Source organism: Mesoplodon mirus (genome assembly GCF_964341445.2).
Source record: "Mesoplodon mirus genome assembly, chromosome: 2".
NCBI lineage: Eukaryota > Metazoa > Chordata > Mammalia > Artiodactyla > Ziphiidae > Mesoplodon > Mesoplodon mirus.
Genome location: NC_138977.1, coordinates 30,240,011 through 30,260,328, shown reverse-complemented (window position 1 = coordinate 30,260,328; position 20,318 = coordinate 30,240,011). Strand labels below are relative to the sequence as shown.

At 34.0% G+C, this 20,318-nt stretch overlaps 1 protein-coding gene across 3 annotated transcripts in view; it reads right to left on the bottom strand.

Annotated features, from left to right (window-relative positions):
* Positions 1–20,318, bottom strand: part of FSTL5 (follistatin like 5) — a gene marked incomplete at both ends in the record, with an annotated part of 542,883 nt that overhangs the window by 202,414 nt on the left and 320,151 nt on the right. For all 3 annotated transcript variants that reach the window (XM_082611409.1, XM_082611410.1, XM_082611411.1), the window contains one exon: positions 2,300–2,466. In XM_082611409.1, the coding sequence (XP_082467535.1) occupies positions 2,300–2,466 (167 nt within the window). The remainder of the gene's footprint in view (positions 1–2,299; positions 2,467–20,318) is intronic.

Here is a 20,318-nt window from a genome sequence, read left to right as displayed (position 1 = left end):
ACAGGACTGAAACGATTGGAGGAACTGTTTTTGGCAGGCTACAAGCCCCAGGTCACAACACAGACACCCTCAGACTTTCTGTGACAAAGGTCCCTTTACTTGTCCTGGAGCTTGAGGGACAGGCTTGAGGGGGTAGGCTTCAGGTTTACCACACATGTAGAGGCTGCAAAGGAGATCTCAGAGAATGTAGGCTGGGGATGCCATCTTTGTGCTCTCCTTTGGCCTTGCTACAGCTCACTGGTACTTTCCAGAAAGGACCTTATACACTCATCTGGAGCCCTGGTTTTCTCAACTCTCTCCAAGGGAAAATCTTCAAATCACCTAATCTGGAGGCCAGCAGGGATTATGTGGTAGTCCCACAGGACTGTATATATTTGCATATTTTAAAAGCTGCTACCTGAGTGTCTAGTATTCAATTAGCCTAAAACTAGCAGCTGACAAAGATCCCTGCATGTGAAACACTGACAAGGCTTGGCATGACCTCAACAACTGAACCTATCAAGAATAAATTGGGCTGATAAGAAAGCCACAAAGGTTCTAGAGACAACCTAAAGAAACAAGAAAAATCTGAAATAAACAGTCCATTCTTAAAAGTTAAAGAACTGGAAAAAAAGGACAAACAAACTCCAAAGTTATTAGAAGGAAGGAAACAATAAAGATCAGAGCAGAAATAAACAATGTAGATACTAAAAATAAAAAAATAGAAAAGATCAATGAAACTAAGGGTTGTTTTTTGGAAAAGATAAATGAAATCAACAAACCTTCAGCCAGACTCACTTAGGGAAAAAAAGAGAAAGAGTTCAAATGAATAAAAGTATAAATGAAAGGGGAGTTGTTACAACTGATACCAGAGATATACAAAGGATCATAAAATACTACTATAAATAATGATACAACTAACAAATTGGACAACGTAGAAGACATGGATAAATTCCTAGAGACATACAAGATGAAAACAAACATAAAATCTCTCAACGGAGTGAGAATAGAGCAAATATATCTCAACACAATAAAGGCCATATGTGACCTACAGCTAACATCATACTCAACAGTGAAATGCTGAAATCTTTTCCTCTAAAGTCAGAAATAAGACAAGCATGCCCACTCTAGCCTCCTTTTTCTCAACAAACTATTGGAAATACCAGCCACAGCAACTAGGTAAGAAAAAGAAACAAAAGGAATCCAAATTGGAAAGGAAGAAGTAAAACTGCCACTATTTGTAGATCATCTGATACTATATATAGAAAATCCTATAGACTCCACTGAAAACCTGTTAGAACTAATAAATGAATGTTCTATGGTACAATGTTCTTGATATCTTGGAGAATTAAACATTATTCTCCGTATACTCTGAGGAAATTTCCCAGATGTAAGCAAATTTAGAAAAATTTTAATAGAAGTAAAAAAATCTAAAATGGAGAAGTTTTCTTTTTGGAAGCATTCAAGGACATTAAACAAGAATATTAGTAAAATGTAACAAATAAGAGTGACTCTCTTGGGCTTGTGTTTTAGGGGTTCTTTATGAAGCAGCAAAGAATTATTGGATAGGTGATGGCTTTCTTGAGTGACAGTAAAGAATATCTAAAATCTATATGCAAAGACATTATAGAACCCAAGATCACTAAGGTAAAGGATTCTCCCACCTCATTTCCACAGACAACCCATAACATACGATATTTACTTCTTTTCATTATCTAAGATGATGTTCACTTCTTCATGCTCATTTTCAACAGAAAGCATGGAAGGAAGAAATTAATTCCCTGCAGTTTGTTCAGCCTTTGTTTCACCTGTTGGGCTGTACACTCTTTGAGTTTAGATTCTGATTCTCTAGGAATAAACCTGAGTGATGAACATGTCCTTTCATTCCAGAAAAATAAATCATTTATTTGTTTTATTAAGATTCATTATTTGTAATACATTATGAAGTATTTGAAGCAGAAACTTCCTTTACCCACTTTAACACTTCATAAGCTATAGGCTGTTGCTCAACTATAATAGCAAATACGTAGAGATTCATTGTTGGTAATTATAGAAATTCTTAGAGCCAGACCTTTATGGTTTAAGTTTCTGTGATCTCACCAACACAATGGTATATAACCTGCTTACCACGCTTAAACAAGTGATTTGGATAATTTCAAATGATCTATAAGTGCCTCCCAGACAGGAGAATGGATATGAAAATGTTCCAATACTTCTCTTCAATTCTACATCTTATTTCATTAAGCTCCTCAGACTTCACAAAGTCTAGAGTATATCATGTGAAATACACAAATCATACAGTCTCTAGTTATGTACTCACATTGATGTCTTCCAAATCTAAGTTGTTTAGAATAATATTGTTGCGTTTCCAGATGATCGGAGGTCTGAGTTCTCCCTGAATGGCACAGCTCAGAACTGTACTCTGTCCCACAGTTGCTGCTGTGATGCTTAGTTTCTGATCTTCAGGCAGACTCAGCTGGATAACCTCTGTAAAGACAGTATCAGGAGTGTGGATGAGCATGTAGTTTTGTAAAGTTAATTAGTATAAAGTTTCTGAATACAAGTAATTAAGGCTTTTAATTTGTATAAGATGGAAAAAGCTTGTGATGAAATGAAAAAAGGATAAATTGTTTCCAATTAAAGGTCAGAATGACATTTCAATTTAATTGATTGACAGGCATCCTCATGAGGCAAAACACTATTAAACATGAAATGAATATCAGAAGTAGAGTTATAATAAGCCTGGCAGATTGCACCAGAAGAGAGAAAAATTATTTAACTGCCAAATCAACATGTAGTGTGTCATTGGCATTGAAATAAAAATGATGCTGTTTATTCACTGATAGATTTATATTGTGGGTGAGGTGAGATCATTGCTGGCTGGCTTCAGAGAACACTAGCATAGCTGAATGGGTAAAATGCATCACTGTGCTGGGGAACATAAACTGACTCTAAAGGAATGAGATTTATTTGAGAAGTTGAGGGAGGAAAAACTGAAGTTCACCAACCAAACAGCAAATTCCTGAAATTCTGTCAGTTGCCTTTATCAGACAGTGTGGGTCCAGTACAGTCCTTTCCTTATTCTTAAATTTTAAAGTTAAATATATTTTTAAATAACCATTAAACACATTTCTCCTAGTAATGATGCCACAGCAGGAAATATACTTTGTAATCTGGATCCGCTTTCCTGTTTCCAGACAGTCCTCACCAATCTTGGGAATGAACCATGACATTTACATGATTGTCCATGGTCACCAGAGATACCTGGGATAATCCCACCAGTCTTTACCCATGTGACAACTGCCCTTTAGTTTTCAACTGACACTCACTGACACACTATTGTTTCTATATTATGCTGGAGTCTTGCATTGTGACTTTGCTCAGTCTCAGCCAGGTGAGAAATACCAAAATCCCTATTCTCACTGAAATTTCCATATGGGTGGGTAGGCCATAATTGTCCCTTGTTCCTTTGTTGTGGTTGATGATATTTTTCATGATGGAGGGGTTGACTGTCCAAAGTGGTGGCTTTTAATTTGCAATAAATATGATCAGATACAATCAGAGCTGTATCCTCCACAAATCCCTCTTCTTCCCTTTCATCATTTGACCTTCTTTTTCTCTCTTTCTGAATCCTATCTTCCTCTTAAGGAGGAAGAGAAATGCTAATCAAATGATTTTTATAGACTCTAACTGTTCAACAAAAAGTTCTTTGAATTTTTGGTACCACCACAAACTGTAATGTCAAAAATGTCACAATTTTTTGTCTCAGAAGGCCGGGATTGAACATAGAATCCCTACATGCACTTGGTAAGTGCTGATGCTCCTCACCATTATCTGATAAAAATAAGCAGAAGGAGATTGACCCTTATATTCTGTTATACAGGATCTTGTCTTTAAAAGCCAAGTTTTTTAAGTCATCATTGGTTTGCGTTGTCAAAGGGTGGGGTAGGCAATCTTTTGAAATTTCAAAATCCTATGAGAGAGACTCAGTTCAATGTATGCTTTTGATTTTACATCACTAACAGAAATAATAGAAATGGGGAACAAAAATCTTGGTCAGTCTTTTGTATTGACAATTTAATTTTTCCTAAGGACATTTCCATATTCACATTGTATTTCAATGTTTCCTGAGTAATAAGACCACAAGGAATGTGTTCAATCTTCTTTTCTTTAATACCCATTCTGTTATATATATTTATATAAAATTACTAAAAAAATACTTGACCAATTAGGCATAGGAAATTTTTGAAATTTGCAGGCACAGTGTTTTTATATGTCTTTTTCTTTAATATTACAAACTTACGGGAAGAGAGAAAACTATAAAAGTAATAACATCATGTAGGGTACCAAATAAGAATTATTAATAATTTCCATTAACATTCCTGAATTTCAGCTTCTGTTTCCTCATAAAATCACGTACAAGATAATAAGGCATCTATTTTAAAAACACGGCATGTTAGCATTGGCTATTCTGACATTTAGAAATACAATTGGTACTAAGTCACCTTGGAATGTTTTCACTAACCTTCTGCATCTGGTATTAGGTCCCAGGCCTTTTAGAGTAGTTGTGCTTTTGGTAGTTATACATTACAATGCTAATTAGATAATATGAACATCTTAGAATAAATGCTGAGATTTGGCATAACATTATGTGGGACATCCTTGTAAAATGGACGTCCTTTGAGAGGATGCTTATTTAGAAATAAGAATTACTATTCACCCGGGAAATATTAACATGCACAGTAAAAACTTATATGTTAATTTGGAGGTTACATTTTTAAATGATTTTTTAAAAATTTTCTCAGTAATACATGCTATTAAATAATATGTATTTCAAAAAGTCTATAGAATTTTTTTCCTGCATGCTTCACCTTTTCTTTAATGTATTATATTGAGCTACATCTACAAAACCAATTACATTTACCTGTTATTCTTCAAAATCAAGTGGTCCTTTTCTCAGATAAATTTAGCTGTAAGATTTCTTTTACTTACAGAATTGTCATGCTCATCTTGACTAGTCTTTCTTATAGTTATTACCAGACTAAGATTTAGTTTCACAAAATCACAAATGTTAAACATTTTTATTCCTATATTCTAATGTCATTCAATATGCTTTAATGGATTAAATGTTTATAAAACATGTCACATTTATAAATTTCAGAGAAAAATGGTGATTATTTCTAGAGATACATTAACAACCTGGAACAATAGCTATGAATTAATCTGTAAACTAATTTAAAACTGAATTTAAGAGGTAAGATCAGTTGAATCTGAGCATTTGTGTATATTTGAGTGATCATAATTGTTAGTTTAGAAATAAGAGTTTCAAAGAAAAGTACTGAAATTTAATTCATTGTCAATTATCATTAATACACAATTTTGTAGATATACATTAAAGGTAACATATTTTATTCTATAGCACTCTATTCACAAACATCGTATGCTAGTTATGAACAGACAAATAACAGTTATGTGCAGCAAATAACACCTATCATTTTAGTACTCTATCTTTTTAGCTCCAATGATATTGTACATTTGAAGGTCTAAGTAAAAACATGTATCATATGACATCAAGAGTCATCTAATGTCCTGACCAAACGTAAAAGCATATAGGTTAGATACAACAGATACTGTTGAGTTTTTTGAAACACGTCAGTACTTCTTTTGACCTATAAATTATTCCTCTTATTGGAGGCCCTCTCAAGTATTCTAGGAAAGAAATCAGAGCTCTAGTTGTGGTGCTTCCTTTGATCTGGTATTATGAAGACTATTAATGCCATTTCCAGAGCAGCTTCTTTTGTTTGCTCACCTGGGAAAGCTAAGAGGCAAATAAAATTTTTTCTTTCTGTGGATCCCTTTTTGCACTTTCTCACCTTCACAACTTGGCTTAGAGGAATATAAAGAGTTTGTTTTCAAAGAAATGAAAAATTGTATTCTCCTCTAGCAGAATCTGAAGTTGGAGAGACAAGTGTAGTTGAATAAAATTTCAAACACTGCACATCAGTATTTATGAAGCATTTATTCCAATAGTGACTAAGTGGTGGAAATAGCAATAAAAAGTTTGGTAAAAATAGTATGTAAATTTAAAATAGAACAGAAAGGGAATAAAATATTTTGAATATTTGTGAAACTCCAGTTTATAAAAGAAGATGATTTCAGTAAATTTGTTTGAAAATCAGTTCTGTAAAATCATAAGAAAAAAATAATGTATCATAAACAGAATTCTGTTCTTCTAGATGCCTACATCTTTTCAAGTTCCAAAGTACATACTTATGTTGAATATTTTATTTAATTTATTTAAATACTAGTCTCATAATCTTGTTGATCTGATCATGCTTATAATTTCTGTTTTAGGAATGATACCTAGAAGAAATTTTATCAGTGATATTTTCAAATAACGTGTATGTTCCCTGCTCTACTCCACTAAAATGAATTACTAATTAAAAGCAGATAATAATTAAAATAAAAAGAAATACATCACAATAAAAGACACTTAGGAATGCTAGAAGGAATAAATTAATTATTCTCATAATAAGAAAATCACAATTACTTAATGACAAGCTCTTTAACCAACTGGGAAATTATGATGGTGTCTTCTGTCAAGAAATAGGTGATATCCAAATAAATGTTACATCTGAACTAAGTTAGACACACCACTATAGATACTAACTTATTATGATAAAACGTCTGGAGTTTTTTATGCTAATTGCTTATCTGTAAACTATTATATGCTTATATCATAATATGTATTATAAAAATAAAACAAAATAAATTAAAAAGAGATTTAGAAACTTCTTCAATAACAATGCAGTAGATAATTTGGACTAACTCTGCCACTGAAGAAATAAAACAACAGCAAATGATAAATAACCCTGGATTAAATACACATAATATATTTTAAAGAATAAATGAAAGAGATAGTCTTTCTCATTCTTATCTATGAAAGAGACAAGAAGACAGTAAGGAATTTCCTAGCCTATGTCCTGAAAAGAATTGTAACTTAGAGAGATGGGATTGCATCTGGAGTCACATTGCTTTGGGAATTTTTCCACCTTAAGAAAATGATTGATCAGCCTAAATGCCCTATTTGGCTTCTTATTCCTAGAGACATGGGATAGATGGGATAGGTACAGTACTAGACCACCTCCCTCTCTGTGTAGGACTTTAAAGCACCTCACTCTGCAATTGAATGTGTGGACTGCAGGCTATTTTTGTCTGGGTGTCTCATAAAACATAAGTTCTTCCTCTCTATAATAAGATAACGTCATCCTAGTTCATCTAATTATTGTTATAAAATTTTTTAAATAAAATATCCAGTACACAATGAAGGATAATATAGAAAACAAAGAGAGACAACAGCATTAAGAGAATGAGGAGAAATAACATACAACCATAACAAAGTCACCAGGATTGTAAAATTTAGGTTTATGAAAATAAAATCAGCTTAGAAATTCTAAAAAAGAACTTAAATATATAATCTATGAACATTATAAGTTTATGAAAGAGTTATATAAGTAGAAAATATGATAACTGAAATTAAGATTAAATTGATGTCATTAAGAACAGATTAGACACAGTACAAAAGAGAATTAGTAAACTGAAAGATTAAAATAAATATTATGGAATAAAAAGCAGAAGAATAAAGATTTAAAAATGCAGTTGAAGCTAACAAAAATAGGTTTATGTGAAACCCAGAAGAAGGAAACAAAGAAAATTGGGCAGAGGCCATATTTGAAGAAATAGTAGTTAAGAATTTTCCGTTAATGTTGAAAGAGACCAATCTATAAGTTTAAGATTATTAAATGTCAAGTAAAGAAAATGAAAAGCTAGAATAACCCACATCTAGACACTTAGTAGTGAAATTGAAGAAAATCAAAGACAGAGCAATCTTAAAATTATGTAAATGAAAAAATACAGCTTGCATTTGCAGTAAGGAGAGTTAAGCAACTGATATAATGAGCAAAAATAGGAAGAAAAAGCTACTGGGATTATATTTTATGTGATGAAACAAAGTAAAGTCAATCAGAATTTTATACATATACATAAATATTAAAAGAAGTATATTTTCAAAAATCAGTAAGAAAATTCATCTCTAGTAACTCGTCTTAAGATAAATTCTGAAGGATGTTCTTCAGGCAAAAGGAAAATGATCTCAGATGGAAGCTTAAAGATGCAAAAAGGAAAGGAGAGAAAAAAATGTGTTTAAATATGTGTTAAACTTTAACATTAAACATTGTTACTTCAAGAATGCTTGATAATATATGATATGTACAATTATAAACATTTATAATAATAATAAATATATTTATAATAATATATAATGGAGATATAATATCTTCATAATCTTATGGTAGAGAAATATTCTTAAAGAAGGCACAGAAAACTCACCATTACAGAAACGATTTATAAGTTTTACTACATTATAATTTAGAGTATCTCTTCCTCAAAAGATACTATTAAGAGATAAAAGATGCAAGCCACTGGGCAGGAAAAGATACTTGCCATCTACAAAGCTATCAAAGATCTTATACGTAGAATTAATAAAGATCTCCTAAAAGTAGATAAGAAAAAGACAGTTCCAAAGTACTACCAACAGGAAACTCAAACAAATGCTCCATGAATGAGTAAAACCATGTGACTAAGAAAAATCTAGAAAAGTGCTCAACTATATGTATAATCAGGAAGATGCAAATTTAAGCCAAACCTTTCAGATTGGTATGAATCACTAGGTCTAGTGTCAAGAAGAATATGAAGCAACATGAATTCTTATATGCCTTGAACAAGAGTGTAATTTCACATATAAACTTTCTGTATTGGTAAATGAAGCCTCAACTAGAGAAAATTGCCCTGTCAGCTCCTGTTTCCAAGGACCCAGTTAGCCATATGCCTTGTAGAAGCCTAGATTATGGCACAGAGATGGCAGAGTATTCAGGTGTTATAAAGACAAAGCAGAGGTAGTGATGCATACATTTTCAAGATAGCTTTAATATACTGGACAAAGGAAAAAAGAAGAGAAGTCTAAATGTGGAAAGACAAATCTGATAAGGAATAGGAAAAAGGAATCTCAAGTTTATCCTGAAGAAAATAAGCCACTAGTGAAGAAATTCTGAGAATTCAAGTGAGAATGGAATGATTTTTGTCACAAGTTCTGAAAGAAAGAAGGACTTATAATCACAAGCATAAATAAAAATATTTAGTAATTAAAACAAAAAGGTCATTTCTTCCTATGTCATTGGTGGGATTTAAAAGTTATGGGAAGAAATAAAAAGACTTTTCCATAAAAGATTTTTCTGTAAAACAATGAAGCAATATGTTCTTGTGTAAAATTACAATTTCATTTTTTATTCACCTCATAACTCTGTAATAAGGGCAATACATTATTATAGACAGGACTGTATTTTGATAATACTTCAAGCAGTTTTACAAGTTAACAATAATGAATCTCATTTTCCTTTTTATTTATTCATGATTTTGATACTCCTTCTGTGGTCTTACAAATATAATACAATTACAATTCAACATTTTGTTCCATTTAAATTAATTTCTTTCTTTCAAATAATTATATACAGTTGAATTTTAAACTGGAGTATGTGAAGAACAAGGTTATTTACTCAATGATATGTATGACACTAACAACTTGAAAAATAATTCTTTCTTTATGAAGAATAGTTTTCATTTGAAACCTGAGCTAACAAAAACTGTATCCAACAGAGAATTTGGTGGCCACCCTAAGTAGTAAGGTTAGTTTAAACTTTATGATTTGGAAAACTTCAAGAGTGCATACAACTGGATGATTTTCACATGATAGGTATATAGGCTGGAATAATAAGGTATTGATATTTCAAGGTATGTTATACCAAGTTTAATGTTTCTTTACAAGTGAATTGCTCCTTGTAGGACTAGGATAAAAGAAAACTGTCAGCATTCACTCGATGGTTAATATTTGCCAGGCATTGTTTTAAGTGGTTGATTCATTTAACCTTCACATCTAAGAGTTAGATGCTATAATGACGCTAATTTTTTTTTTCTTTTTGTGGTACTATTAGGTAAGGAAGAAGTAAATAATTGAAGTTTCACCAGACGTCTTGTGATCAGATAGGAACTTTCCCCTCAAAAGGACACAGAAAGAGGAGTTGAGGTCCTTGATCACAAATGGTGAGAAGAAAGAAAACACCCTATCATTGGATAATGTGTAAAGCAATTGTCTTAAAAAGATGCATGATACTGACAAAGAAGCCTGCATAACATGGGGATGAAAGCATGAACTATATTACCAGCAAGACTCAGATTTGAGACATGACTTGATGGCTGCCCCAGTTTGATTTCTAATGCACACTATTTAGAAGACTTTTGACAAGTGACTTAAACTCCAAGTATCAATTTTTCCATCTTTATAATAAAGATGGTACCGAACTCTTAAGAATATTGTGAAGATAAGATATGATATTTTAAAATACTTATGACTGTGTCTAGTCATTAGTAAATTCCACATAGGCTGCAGCTGCTATTACTAGTGAAGAACTATCAAAGTGCTTGTAGGTTAATATAGGCGCCAGTTCACCCAGCTTATAAATATAACCTTGTGATCACTTTGGGAAAGGTACTGCTTATATAAAATCTCATTGGTTGGGCTTCCCTGGTGGCGCAGTGGTTGAGAGTCCGCCTGGCGCTGCAGGGGACACGGATTCGTGCCCCGGTCCGGGAAGATCCCACATGCCGCGGAGCGGCTGGGCCCGTGAGCCATGGCCGCTGGGCCTGTGCATCCGGAGCCTGTGCTCCGCAACGGGAGGGGCCACGGCAGTGAGAGGCCCGCGTACCGCAAAAAAAAAAAAAAAAAAAAAAAAAAAAATCTCATTGGTTTAATTTTCATAGATATTACTTAAGCATGAGAGAAAAAATCCCAGCCTCATGACCCATTAGGCTGCTTATGCTGTAGTTTTACTTTCACCTACAAACTAAGTACCCTTGAGGTTGAACTTATATATATATGCATGTTTAAAAAAAAGAGGTTATGGAACATAATGATAATCACTCTTCTATTTATAAACAATTGTGAAGAATATCAATGAAATGTCGAAGTAATCAAGTATCTTTTCCCTGTATGATTTATTGGTATAAATATCATATGATTTGAGAACATTTGATATTGAGATCCAAATCCCTGAATGCATAAAATACTGAAGTTTCTTGCTGTCTTTAATATTTATTTTAAAGTTTCAGTATGATTACTTATATATGGAATTCAATGAGGTAATCTGGGATGAGAAATTGCATAGATATATGAAAGAGACAATCCCACATGAAGAGTTTGCTGTGAATCCTCATTTGTCAGTCCGAATAAAGCAATCAGCTAATCAATACACATTTCCTGTATGCTAACAGTGTGCTCAGTGGCCTGTTAAAAAGCTATTACAGATATGAGGAAAAAATGTTAACCTGTGTTATCTCTGGGAAACCCCTGGATGATAATGCAGGAGAAGTGAATCAGACGATGCATTATTTGCTCTGTCTTTAATAAACTGAAAAAATTTCACCATTTTTTAATATTACAGCCAGGCAGACAGAGCTAAATAAATGAACTATTCATTCCACACAGTGAAAGAGAATTTGAGCATTTCCCACTGAAAAAGACTTTAGCATTGTTTGTCTAATTAAAACAATCCAGGTAAGAAAGACTGCTATTAGTCATAATGCACTGCTATTACTGATAAAACTGAAACTGGGATCCAGAGCATTTGCCTTCACTACGAAGTTTTACAGAGTTAGAGCCTCTCTAAGATGTTACAGCAAATGGATGTGAAGGATGGGGCACTGAACGTTAGCTGTTCATTTTGGCAGCTCTTCACAGCATCTGAAGACTGGGTCTCAGCTATGGAAATCCAGAAACAAATTTAAACAATTCATCCAGAATTAATTAGACCATTGGGGATTGACTGAGCTAATCAAAACCACAGGATACTTTTGTTTATCCTGGAATACCAATTTATTCATTTACAAATGGGAAAGCCTCAGGTTTAATAAGTAGTGTCAGCTGAGAGCCTGGGAATATCCCTTGTAATGCACAGGTCAAAAAGCTTCTCAAGATTGATGAATAGAAAATTACAAAAAAGCGAGATGGCTATTCCTTATCCAGTCAAGCTCTAATCAGCTAATGAATTTCCCTTTTCAACTCTAAAGGCATTTCTGTGTAGAGAGCCTTTCTTTTTTTTGTCACTTTCAAGTTTATTCACAAATTCTTAGTTCTTGGTCTCCTTTTCATTTTTTTTTTCACACCACACATATCATCATATGTTTGCAAGTAGACCATTAACTCAGGTAGGCTGTAAAAGAGTTAAGCTATTAGAGCATTATTCAGATAAGAAAATGTTCCCATAGCTGTGGGCTTGGCAAACTACATCCATGAACCAAATCTGGCCCACCACCTGCTTTTATAAATAAAGTTGTATTAGAACTCAGCCATATCCATTCATTACTACTGTCTGTGCTATTGTCTATGGCTGATTTCTGCTATATAGGCAGAGTTAAGCAGTTGCTATAGAAAAGTTATGGTGTGCAAAGTCTAAAATATTTCTGCTGGCACTTCATAGAAAGTCGCCTACTCAGTTGAAACACTACTTTGATGGTTTTACTTTCCTTCAACATGGTTTACTTATTTAAATGTGATCTATTGGATTCTGCTCATTCTCTAGGTCAGAACAGTAGTGAGAACTAAAATATTGCCTGCCATATCAGTAAACAAAGGATGTTGCAGCCATGAAGCCATTACATGAGGGCTGCCCGGACGGTGCACCCTGAGGAAACTCAGGATGAGAAAGCACAGGATACTGGCCCCAGAGAGCTGAGGTGCACTTCAAAGGAATGATTTCAGTGAGCCCAGACTCTTGCATCTCCCCATACAGAGAAAAGTGCGAAATTCCTTAACTCAAGATGTCTGGTTTTCTTTAATTAATAGTCATCTTCTGATGTTCTGTCTACCTGGTCTTTGTTGCAAAAACTCCTGTATATCCTGGCTCTTCCCTGACCTCTTCCAAGCAGTTCTCTCAGAGCTATCTCAGAGGCTGTCGCCTGGGCTTGAAGTCCCAAGAATGTCCGCCGAATAAAACATAACTCTCAAATTTTATGTTGTGCATTTTTTTTTCAGTCGATGCTAAGCATAAAATAATTACACAGAGAATACTTGAAAAATGTGCCCATTTACAATGGGTGAGTTTGTAAAGTACCAATGTATTTTTTTATCTTTGAGTCCTCTGTAAAAAACAGAAGGATGAGTTTCTATTATAACTCCAATAGTTGATCCTTTAGAGTCCAATGCAAAATGCAAATGTGAGTTAAATTTTTCTTGTCCAAATGCAATTTCTTAGTCCCTGGTGATGGCGTCCTACTGGTCCCCAAGTTTATAAACTTCCCTAAATTTATCATGTAAAACAGTGATCATTTCTCCCCTCTTCTTCCAATCGAAATACTAACTCCCAGGGCACATTGTCAGCCAGAAGGAAAGCTATCTGATTTTCCCATGTAAGTCATTCACAGTACTAGTCCACGAACAAACTTGATTGCCAAGACAGTATTTACATTTTAATAAGGAACATTTTAATACAAATGTATTTTAACCAAAAAGATGCTTAGCAGAAATGCTTTTGAGATGAAAATCTTCCCAGGAACACTTGTCAACACTGTTACCACTTTCTTTCTAAGAAATCAGAGGGACCTAGATCTGACCAGGACTGCCTTCCCATTTTTCTCCGTTTGACTAACCTTTAGACAAAACCTGTCTGGATTATAAGCCAATGGCTTCCCTTTTCTTAAGAAAGTTGTAGTGTATATTCTTTCCCTCCCCCTTTGAGATGTAAGTCTTCTCTCAGCTTGCCGCTGGTTTTATAATCCAGGAATGTCTTTCTCTAGGACCTAGGAGCTTTCCCTTTGAAATGTAACCATCAGGGAAGATGGTACCCCAATTTCAGTCTCTGTGAGGATGTAGGAGTTTAAATGCAATAAGTGCCAATTAGCAGACAGACTTGTCCAAATCCCATTGACTAACTTCATCTCCCTCCCCGCCATTGCCCTTCAGTACTTTTCCAAATCAATATTGAGAAAGAAAAACGGAGCTGGAGGAATCAGGCTCCCTGACTTCAGACTATGCCACAAATCTACAGTAATCAAGACAACATGGTACTGGCACAAAAACAGAAATATAAGCAAATGCAACAGGATACAAAACCCAGAGTTAAACCCATGCACATATGGTCACCTTATTTTTGATAAAGGAGGCAAGAATATACAATGGAGAAAAGAAAGTCTCTTCAATACGTGGTACTTGGAAAACTGGACAGCTACATGTAAAAGAATGAAATTAGAACACTCCCTAACACCATACACAAAAATAAACTCAAAATGGATTAAAGACCTAAATGTAAGGCCAGACACTCTAAAACTCTTAGAGGAAAACATAGGCAGAACACTCTATGACATAAATCACAGCAAGATCCTTTTTGACCCACCTCCTAGAGAAATGGAAATAAAAACAAACATAAACAAATGGGACCTAATGAAACTTAAATGCTTTTGCACAGCAAAGGAAAACATAAACAAAATGAAAAGACAACCCTCAGAATGGAAGAAAATATCTGCAAAAGAAGCAACTGAGAGAGGCTTAATCTCCAAAATATACAAGCATCTTATGCACCTCAATATAAAAACAACAACAACAACAACCGAATCCAAAAATGGGCAGAAGATCTAAATAGACATTTCTCCAAAGAAGATATACGGATTGCCCACAAACACATGAAAGAATGCTCAACATCACTAATCATTAGAGAAATGCAAATCAAAACTACAATGAGGTATCACCTCACACTAGTCAGAATGGCCATCATCAAAAAATCTACAAACAATAAATGCTGGAGAGGGTGTGGAGAAAAGGGAACCCTCTTGCTCTGTTGGTGGGAATGTAAATTGATATAGCCCCTATCGGGAACAGTATGGAGGTTCCTTTAAAAACAAAAAAATTTAACTACCATACAACACAGTAATACCACTATTGGACATATACCCTGAGAAAACCATAATTCAAAAAGAGTCATGTACCAAAATGTTCATTGCAGCACTATTCACAATAGCCAGGACACGGAAGCAACCTAAGTGTCCATTGACAGATGAATGGATAAAGAAGATTTGGCACATATATTCAATGGAATATTACTCAGCCATAAAAAGAAATGAAATTGAGTTATTTGTAGTGAGGTGGATGGACCTAGAGTCTGTCATACAGAGTAATGTAAGTCAGAAAAAAAAAAAACCAAATACCTTATGGTAACACATATATATGGAATTTAAAAAAAAATGATTCTGAAGACCCTCAGGGCAGGACAGGAATAAAGACATAGAGAATGGATTTGAAGATACAGGGAATGGGATGGGTAATATGGGCCAAATTGAGAGAGTGGCATTGGCATATGTACACTACGAAATGTAAAATAGCTATTGGGAAGCAGCCGCATAGCACAGGGATATCAGCTCGGTGCTTTGTGTCCAGCTAGAGGGGTGGGATAGGGAGGTTGGGAGGGAGACACAAGAGGGCAGAGATATGGGGATGTATGTATACATATAGCTGATTCACTTTGTTATACAGCAGAAGCTAACACACCATTGTAAAGCAATTATCTTCCAATAAAGATGTTAAAAAAAAATTAGGCAACATGCAAGGACAGATAGATAATGTAAGTAAAGGGGTGGATACTCCAAAAGAATAATAATAATAAAAAAAAAGATAGTGAATCAGTTACTCATAAAGCAAGCATGGAGGTTAAAAACCAAAAGCAGTAAAAACTGAAATTGCAATATTTAGTTAAGGGATGCATGAAATAAAAAGTTGTAAAATGTGTCATCAAAGTATAAAACAAGGGTGGGGTGATAAAAGATATAGCTTTGGAATGTGTATGAATTTAAATTGCTACCACTTAAAACACACTACTTATTACAAAGGAGGCCATATGTACCACCAATGAAAAAACCTATAGTAAATATATACAAAAGAAAAAATGGGAAAGGAATTTAAACAAAATAATAAAGGAAACCACCAAAACACAAGGGAAGAGAGAAAAAGAATAAAAGAAAAAAGAGGAACTAAAAATCCAACCAGAAAACAATTTAAAAAGTGGCAATAGGGCTTCCCTGGTGGTGCAGTGGTTGAGAGTCCGCCTGCCGATGCAGGGGACACGGGTTTGTGCCCCGGTCCGGGAAGATCCCACATGCCATGGAGCAGCTGGGCCCGTGAGCCATGGCCGCTGAGCCTGCACGTCCAGAGCCTGTGCTCCGCAATGGGAGGGGCCACAACAGTGAGAGGCCCACGTACGGCAAAAAATAAAAAAAGTGGCAATAAGTGCTTAACTATCAATAATTATTATACTTTATATATAAATGGACAAAATTCACCAATCTAAAGACACAGAGAGTATGCATGGATTTTAAAAAAAGAAGACCCATCTATATGCTACTTACAGGAGACTAGCTTTGGACAAAAACACACAGACTGAAAGTAAAGGGGTGGAAAAATATATTCCATGCAAAAAATACGAAAAGAAAGCTGTAGTAGTTATACTCATAACTGACAAAATAGACTTTGAAAGAAAGACTGTAATAAAAGACAAAGGAGAGAATTACATAATGATAAAGGGGTCAATCCAACAGACACCTTTATATTTTTCTTCCTGAATTGATCTATAAGTGTAAATTTCCTTTTATTCATGTAAAATATGATTTTATAAATGTTATATATCACTTTTAAAATATAATGAAGAACCAGTCTCAATTTAGGGAATTTATATATACCTGACAGCTAATTTTGATCATAGCTATATAGTAACTAGACTTATGTTGATCATTTCACAATATATAAAAGTATCAAATCACTATATTGTACATCTGAAACTAATATAATATTGTAAGTCAATTATATGTGATAAAAAAGCATAAAAAACTACAAAATGCTCATTTCAAACTATAGAATATAGTTGTTTGAGAAATATTCATTTATTTATACCATATAACTGACATATATTGCCAACTAATAAGAAAGAAATAGAAAAAGAGAAAGAAACAGACAGGCAGACAGAGACAGACAGAATCATAGAGAGACAGAGAAATACAGAGCGCTAGCCAAAAGGGAGGCGATTAGAGAGATTGAGAGAGGAAGAGAGGGGAGGAGTTAGGGAAAGCAAGAAAGTATTAACAACGTATTGTATCTTGGGGAAAAATTTATAATCTAAGATGAAATTAATAGCTACCACTTTATAATATATTGTTTTTCTTTATTTCAAAATTATTATTCATCAGTTAACAAGTATTTAATGTGTGCCTCTTAATATCGTACATTTGGAAATGTCATCACTTCCCTTCCTGAACCTATTAGTATTCTCGGGGAGTCAGAACAGAAACAGCTACAAATTTTCTTGTGTCAGTTCTGAACTCTGGTCCCTGCAGCTCCCACGTGAGAACTGAGCAGGTGTGCCCTTTCACTAATAATCTGGAGTGTTCACTATAGTTTTCTTAAGACTAAGAAGGCTGAAATTTAATGCAAGACAAATAATAAATAAAACATGGATTTTTATAAGCAGATTGGTCAATATCTGTGTTGGATGTAAATGTATAATATATATAAGGGTTATTATATGTAATATATACCAAGTATATATAACACTATTTATAATATAAATAAATATATTATGTATATGTGTATATATATCCCACACACTTGGATATAAATCCCAGTGACCAAACTGTCCTCACGAAAATTTATTCCTCGTGGAAGGGAATATGAGGGTGATTGAAGGGAGTAATTTAAAATATACTGTTTTGTTTTTCACTCATCAAGAAAAATAGATTATTTGCAACAATCTTTGGCCCCTTTTGTTAGGCATTTGGGCTCAGAGAAATGCAACAAGGAACAATGAACCAATCTCTGTAGTTTCTAAGATCCAAGTACTTTCAGGTTTGTTTTCATCATTATTACTACTACTACTGATAATATAAATTACAGAAATAAATTATTGAAAATACAGAAAAAGGATGCTATAATTATATGAGTCAAGCTGAATCCAGAGAGGGGTCTATCATTGCATTTGATCAACAGAAAGAAGAGGGTGCATTTATCAGAACTACAGATAGATTTTCAAAATAAACTGCAAACCCAGTGGAAAGTGAGAAAAGTTTCAGAGTGATGAAAAGTGAGAAATGGGAAAACAGCAATACAGGATGAGATTTAATTTAGATAAATATAAAGTAATACACAGAAGGAATGCTGAAAGAAAGTGACAAGTTGAAGTGTACTGGTTAGAGAACACCGTTTGGAGATTAACTATATACTGCATGGGAAATAATTTTGGTACATGACTGTGAAGTAAATTCTAAATGAAATATGAGTTGTAGTATATGAAGGGTATTATTAGCTTTTGATCCATACACCTAGAGTCCATTTTTAGCAAACAATAAAACTTTAAAAACAACAATAATAACTTTAATAACTGAACATTAAGTATGAACACTAAGTATGTGCTAGATATCATACTAAATTCTTTTCTCGGCATTGAACATTCAAATATTGAAGCAAATATTATTATCCTCATTTTACAGATGTGGTATTAGATCTTAGAGAGGTTAAATAATTATTAAATAATAATTAAATAATTAAATAATTATTCAAAGTTGTACAGTTATAAGCAGGGGAGCAAGGATAATATAAATATTGAAAACTTACAGCATAAAACAAGAGAAAATTAAAGGAAGCATAAAAAAACACTAATAATATATAAGAATAAAGATTTCAGTAAAACATGATTTTCACAATAATTTCTAACACACATTAAGTACTTACTATGTGCTACACACTGTTTTCCATGCTTTATTAGGTTTTACTCACTTAATCCTCCAAAATCACATGAGTTACAATGATTATTGCATTTTAAAGTTAGGAACACTGGAACAGGGAACAATTGTGTAACTTTCCTAAGGACATATGACTATTAAATGGCAGATCTGGGGTTGGAATACAGCACTCCCCAGCCCCAGCTCCAGAAATACGGGCTCGTTATCATTATGCTACACTGGTTCTGCTGTAGCAGAGACACGCTGAGACCCCCTCATTGTGTTAGCCCTTACTCAGCCCTTAGTCGTTCCTCCCATTCAACCTGTCTCCTACAGACGGTTTTTCCTCCCCTTTCTTTCTTGCATAATTGCACTCTGATAGTGACTGCCCTCTAGCTAAAGTGGTACTATGCACCTGATGTTTACTTCTCCAAGACAACACTCCCTAGCACTCTTCCTTTGTGAGCATTCTTCATTCCAGAAAGAAGGTCACGAAAAGATAACTTCAAGGACCACCAGAACCTGTTCCGGAACTACCTGACACCAGCCCTAATGATCTTAGTGCCGCCAGGAGAAGAAGAATGCAATACAACATCAGCCCTGATCCTTACCTACAGCCCTATTTTCCACCTTGAAATTATAAGACCCCTTCCTATTTCCCAGGAAAGGGGGCACAGTCATATGATCTGCTGGGTAATATGTGTGTGTTAAGTACATTTTTGAAATGGACAGAAATAGTCCTTTCCTCACAGAACTTATATTCCAGAAAGTATAAAATAATATTATACCAAGGCCCAAATATTTACACCTTTATTCCTAATTGTATTCTTCCAGTTAATTTTGAATCAAAACGTAATTACATGATATAAAGTTAAATCCACTATTATATCAAGGATATTAAAGATGCAATTTTAACTTAAAAACTTTTCTTCACATAAATATGTTTTTATGTAAGGAGAAAATATTTTGTTAAAAATGACTATAATCCACATTTCAATTTAGGAACTGAGCTTTGAGATACAAATTAAATAGATGTGAATATGATGGAGTTAGATGTAATGTTATACATTATCCTTGTCACATCACATTCTGAGCTCTGAATCTACTTAATTAGATCAATGTTTAACCACCTACCCATCTCGTGTGCATAGTGTCCTAATTCTAAGCTGTTCTTTGTCCCTTCAAGACACTTTTTCATTCCTCAACCCTTCCACCTCCTTTGAGCTTTACATCTGCTAAGGTTTACATGAAGACATTATTTAATCTGCTTGATGAAGGGCTACCTTAAAGCTTTAACTTTTCTGCTTTTGTTTGTTTTGTTTTCATCTTTCTCTCTCTGGCATCTTCATATGGGAGGGCAAGGATGTGCTATAGACACTCACATTCCAAGTGGTGTGATTTATGCCACCTTCCTTAGAGGTCAGACTTTGTTTTTATTTTATTTATTATTATTATTATGTTCTATTATTTTATTTAAT